This window comes from Pteropus vampyrus, unplaced genomic scaffold (genome assembly GCF_000151845.1).
Source record: "Pteropus vampyrus isolate Shadow unplaced genomic scaffold, Pvam_2.0 Scaffold194, whole genome shotgun sequence".
Classification (NCBI taxonomy): domain Eukaryota; kingdom Metazoa; phylum Chordata; class Mammalia; order Chiroptera; family Pteropodidae; genus Pteropus; species Pteropus vampyrus.
In genome coordinates this window covers 899,952-905,163 of record NW_011888975.1, presented here as the reverse complement: position 1 = coordinate 905,163, position 5,212 = coordinate 899,952, and the positions used below count along the sequence as shown (strand labels likewise).

At 40.1% G+C, this 5,212-nt stretch overlaps 1 protein-coding gene across 2 annotated transcripts in view; it reads left to right on the top strand.

The window, feature by feature from the left end:
* DNM3 (dynamin 3) overlaps positions 1-5,212 on the top strand; it is a 412,790-nt gene that overhangs the window by 284,702 nt on the left and 122,876 nt on the right. For both annotated transcript variants that reach the window (XM_011371704.2, XM_011371705.2), the window contains one exon: positions 4,818-4,927. In XM_011371704.2, the coding sequence (XP_011370006.1) occupies positions 4,818-4,927 (110 nt within the window). The remainder of the gene's footprint in view (positions 1-4,817; positions 4,928-5,212) is intronic.

Genomic DNA, 5,212 nt, shown 5'->3' with positions numbered 1-5,212 from the left:
CATAGAATTTCTTTTCTGAATCTCTCCCCAGAAATCATTTCTCACACAGTATGGAGGATCCTCAAAAAATTAAAAATAGATCTAGTGATTCCACGTCTGGGAATATAGTAGTCCCCACTTATCTGTGGCTTCATTTTCTGTAGTTGCAGTTACCCAAGGTCAACTGTGGTCCAAAAATATTAAATAGAACATTCCAGAAATAAACAATTTATTAGTTTTAAATTGTGCGCTGTTCCAAGTAGTAGTAGTAGTGAGGAAATCTCGCGCCATCTCCCTCCGTCCTGCCTGGATGTGACTCATCCTTTGTCCGGCTCCCGCCGGTCAGTCACCGAGCAGCCATCTTGCTTGTCAGACTGTCGTGGCATCACAGTCTGCCGTATAGTAATGCCTGACGCTGCGTCTCAAGGCTCACGTCACTCACCTCCCTTCATCTAGTCATGTTGGCATCTTATCTCACATCATCAGGAGAAGAAGGGTGAGTACAGTACAATAAGAGACTTTGAGAGAGACATTTACACAACTTTTGTTAGAGTATATTGTTACAATTGTTCAGTTTTATTGTTAGTTGTTGTTAATCTCTTACTGTGCCTAATTTATAAATTATACTTTATCATAGGTATGTACATATAGGGAAAAACATAGTAGGTATAGGGTTCGGTACTCTGCAGTTTCAGGCATCCGTTGGAGGGCTTAGAATGTGTCCCCCACCAGTAAGCGGGAACTGCTATATACCCAAAGGTTGCGAAAACACGACCTCAAAAGATAACTGCATCCCCATGTTCATAGAAGCATTATTTACAATAGCCAAGACATGGAAACAACCTAAGTGTTCATTGATGGATAAATAAAGAAGTTGTGATCCACACACACACCACGCACACAAGGGACTATTATTCATCTGTAAAAAACCACGTGCAGCAACATGGCTGGACCCTGAAGGCATTATGCTAAGTGAAATAGTCAGACGGAGAAAGACTAATACTGTATAATTGCACTTACATGTGGAATCTTAAAAAACAACAACTTCATGAGAATGAGCTCAGACTTGTGGTTACCGGAGGCAGAGATTAGAAAGAGGTGGAGTTAGAGGAAGCTCGTCAGAAGCTACAAATGTCCAGTAATAAGATAAGTGAGTACTGGGGACGTAAGGTACCACAGATGGCTCTGATGCCCCTGTGTGATACGTAGGACAGTTGTTAAGAGAACAGATTCTAGGAGTTCTCATCACAGAGAAATTTTTTTCCCTTGTCCTTTTTTTCCTTTCTTTTCCTTTTATTGTAACTATATGGGAAGATAGCTGAACCTATCGCGGTAACCATTTCGCAGTACATGTAAATTAAAGCATCACGCTGTACGCCCTAAACTTATACAGTGATGACGTCAATTATTTCTCAATAAAACCGAAAAAAATAATTTAAAAAAATCTTTCTTTGGAATTTCACAAGTGCTTCCTCCAAAATGTCTATTCAATATAAAATACTTAAAATGTCAAATTTTGTTTCTTCTTTATTTACAAACGTTGCGAAAACGTTTTCTACCTTTTTATTTTTCTTTGCTAATGCGTCCTACTTGAACAATAGAATCGACTGGGCATTCTGAGCTCCGGCTAAAGAAAGTTTTCACAAAATTTTTAATGTAATGCATTTGTAAGATGAAGGTGTCTCTTAAAGTGCAATTCAAAATGAAGGTGTCTCTTAAAGTGCAATTCAAATGAATAAACAATACCTATTGTAGGAAATGAGAGAGATGGGGGAGTGACAGAGAGACAGAGTGACGAACTTGGGGAAACTATCAGAAGGTAGAGCTTGAACTAGACTCTAAATAATAAACTGGTGAGGTAGAGAGAAGTCGAAAGGGTATTTCAAACTGGGAAAAGACTGTCGGTGAAGGTGTATTTGCTTGGAATATGAAGATATCTTATGGAAGGGTAAGGGAGATAGTGACAAATCAGGATAGGACCAAGTTATAGGTGTTTTCCATCGCCACATTAAGGAGTTCCGTGGATTTTCTTGCATAATAATGAGAATTATGAAAACTTTAAAGGACCGTAATGAATTTTATAGAGTAGTTTTAGAAAAGTGACGTGAGAAGTAATAGGAGGCAAGTAATAGAGGGCCCAGCACTCACTAGAAAGTCGACGTGAACCCACATGTCTCGTTAGGTGACCCAGCAGCCACTTCAACACGGCAAACGTCAACCTACAAGTTATGTTTAGCAAAGCTTTGTTTGCCGCGAGGTAGTAAAATAGCATTTCAACATATAATCAGTATAAGAGGATGAGATGGTTTACATCGTTTTGTTCATACGAAGGCTTTGAAATCTGGCGTGTTTTTAACATTTAGAGCACCTCCCAGTGAGGCCACATTTCAAGTGCTCAGTTGCAACCCGTGGCTGGTGGCTGCCATACTACTCAGTGCACTATTAGGCAGTTTAATAAAACTAACAAACTTATGTAGCGAAGGTCTCAATTAAGCTGGGGTTAAGACTCACTGTATTTTGGTAATTATAATTCTGTTTAGCCTTTATCCTCTTGTATTCCTTTTGTTTATTTTAGATATTTCATATGCAAAATGTTCTTTTAGCGGAAGGAACTTCATTCTTTCTCCAAAGCAGCAAGAATTTTAGAAACATTCATGATATACTGTTTCATTGCTCTCTCATTTAATTCTCCATTTGACTTACAACTTTAATTTGACTTACAACTTTAATTAAACAAATCAGTCGGAGTCTTCTTTTTCTTCTTTCTTTGTCAGTCTTGAAAACTCTTGATTATGAAATAATTTAGCAACATGTCCTCAAAAACCTTGGAGAAATGACATTTAATACTTTGGGAATGAAACTACATTTTTCATGTTTGCCCGACTGCATATGTGTGTATTTCTCCATTGTTTAATAGCTGACATACACTTGCTGGATTTTTGGTCTTTTCTATATGCTAAAGAATGCAGTACAAAGAGAGCCTACTTCTGCACAGCACACGCCAAGGGCATTGTGTTCCGTCTTTACAATGAAATGCAGATTTCCCATTAAAAGGCAAACCCATCGTTTCAAAAGGTTGAATAGGATGGTGTATTAAAAAAATCCAGCTGCTTAAATTTAGGGCATTGAAAAACGTCCAAAAAAATTTTTCCCTGGGTCTCAAGCATTTTCATTTGATTATGTATTGAATAGCTTTTCATTCTATCTACAATCTTGCCTCTTAGAATTCTGTCCTGGAATCGTCTGACAAGTGTTTCAAATAAGGTTGACTCAACTGTGATGCGTCATTTACTTAAATTATGTATTTTGCTATTTAGATTATTTTTGTGTTTGCTGATATATAATTAATTTTTGTACAAGAAATATTAGAATCTTTTTACAGTGCTTTGCTTTTTCATGTTTATTCTTAGGCTTTTCTTACCCCCATTTAGTTTCTTTAATGATTTTTTTTTTTTAATCTTTGAAGACATCGTCTGCCAAGACAGCCATTTTGTTCTCTGACTTCCTTCAACTTCCTTCTTTAGTCGTCTGTTTCTCTCCGCCTCACTATTTCATTGGGCTTTGCCCAGTTTTTCTCTGGTTAATTGAGGAGTAAGAAGCAGCAAAGCCCGTGGTGCTCCCTTGGGTAACTCTCGAAGGGGCGCGCAGACGGCAGGCCCCACAGCTGGCTCGGGAGCACAGCAGAGGGCTGCTCTGTCCTGCTGAGCCGCAGATCTCAGGCCAGTGTTGCAGGAGCTGCAGGGACCAAAGGGACCAAAAGGCTTACGTAGGACACACCTGCACGGTGCAAATACTCCCCAAGGAAAGGCGTTAGTAGCTGTTTATTAAAAGTCACCGCTAAGTCTCCGCGCTCCCCTCCTCCTGAGTCTAATCCTGCTTTTCCTCAGGACTAGCACCAGAGATGGAGGCTGGGCCCATGGAGGGGACAGTCACACGGAACGGGCCGCAAACGCCCCAGGAACAGATCTCGACTGCGTCTCTGAAGCCGTGTTTGGCGCTCTCCCATTACACTGGCCGTAGAGCGTTTAGACCTATAATAATATCACCCCTGGGCGAGTCCATGAAAGTAAATGTTTCTAGTAATTCTTTGGCGTCCAGGATGCTTTACTGAGACCAGTTTGGTCCCATTTGCAGACCTCCGCTCTCCAGTGTCCATTTTCTCCCTAAAGAATTGTTCATTTTAAAAGAGAATTTGTTATAGTTAAGATCGGTCTACTTCTAATGGGTTCTTTTCTTTTTTTCCCTCAAAGAGCTAAAGAGTTTAATGGAATCATTTTTTTTTTTCTCCTGCATTTTATTCTAGACCCAAATGAAGAAAGTATTTTCTGTACTTTATCGTAATATGCAGGGGGCATGTCATTCCGGGGTCCTTCTGCTCCCAGCCCCCTGCCAGCACTGGCTATCAAAACTGCTTAGGCTGCAAATAAAATATGAAATGAAATCCATGTGGCATTTCTCATTGAATTAGGACCAGAACATTGTTTGTTAAATATTAACAGATGGCTAAATTCTTAATATCAAACTAACATTTAAAAGCATCTAAGGGGGACCCACGCGAGGAAGAAAGGCTAGAGGACCCCATGTTTCCTTCATCGCCGAGCCCTCCCTTCCTCTGCCCTCCCCTCCCCGCTCCCACCCAGGTGTCGAGACTCACCGGAGACACCTATCTCAGACAACTTTCGTCCCTTGGTAGCTGGTATCAACAAAGTGTGTGATGGTATCACAATATTATAATCATGTGTTGGCCAGCTCAGATGATATGTTGCCATTGGCATGCTTCAAGATCTTCGATTAAAGCCTTCTCTCTCTCTCTCTCTCTCTCTCTCTCTCAAAAATAGGAAAAAGAGAAGAAGTACATGCTCCCCTTGGACAACCTGAAAGTTCGGGATGTGGAGAAGGGCTTTATGTCGAGCAAGCACATCTTTGCGCTCTTCAATACAGAACAAAGGTAAGACAATGAAGCTGCTTCTGTCTTTAGACTCTCTCCCTTGAATTTCCACATGATCCAAAGGTCATATTTGTAATAGTTCCTTTGGCTCCAACTTGAAATTCGTCAACTCATCAGTTTTCCTTTCATGCATCTTGTATTTTTAGCTTCCATCATAGGTATGAATTCAAACATTAAGTTAGAATAAAAGGGATCTTCAGGTGTGAATTAGTTTATTCCATGCTTTTCCAGCGGGCATCCAAATCACGGTGCTTCCGTTCTTAAGCTATGTTTTATTACTCTCAA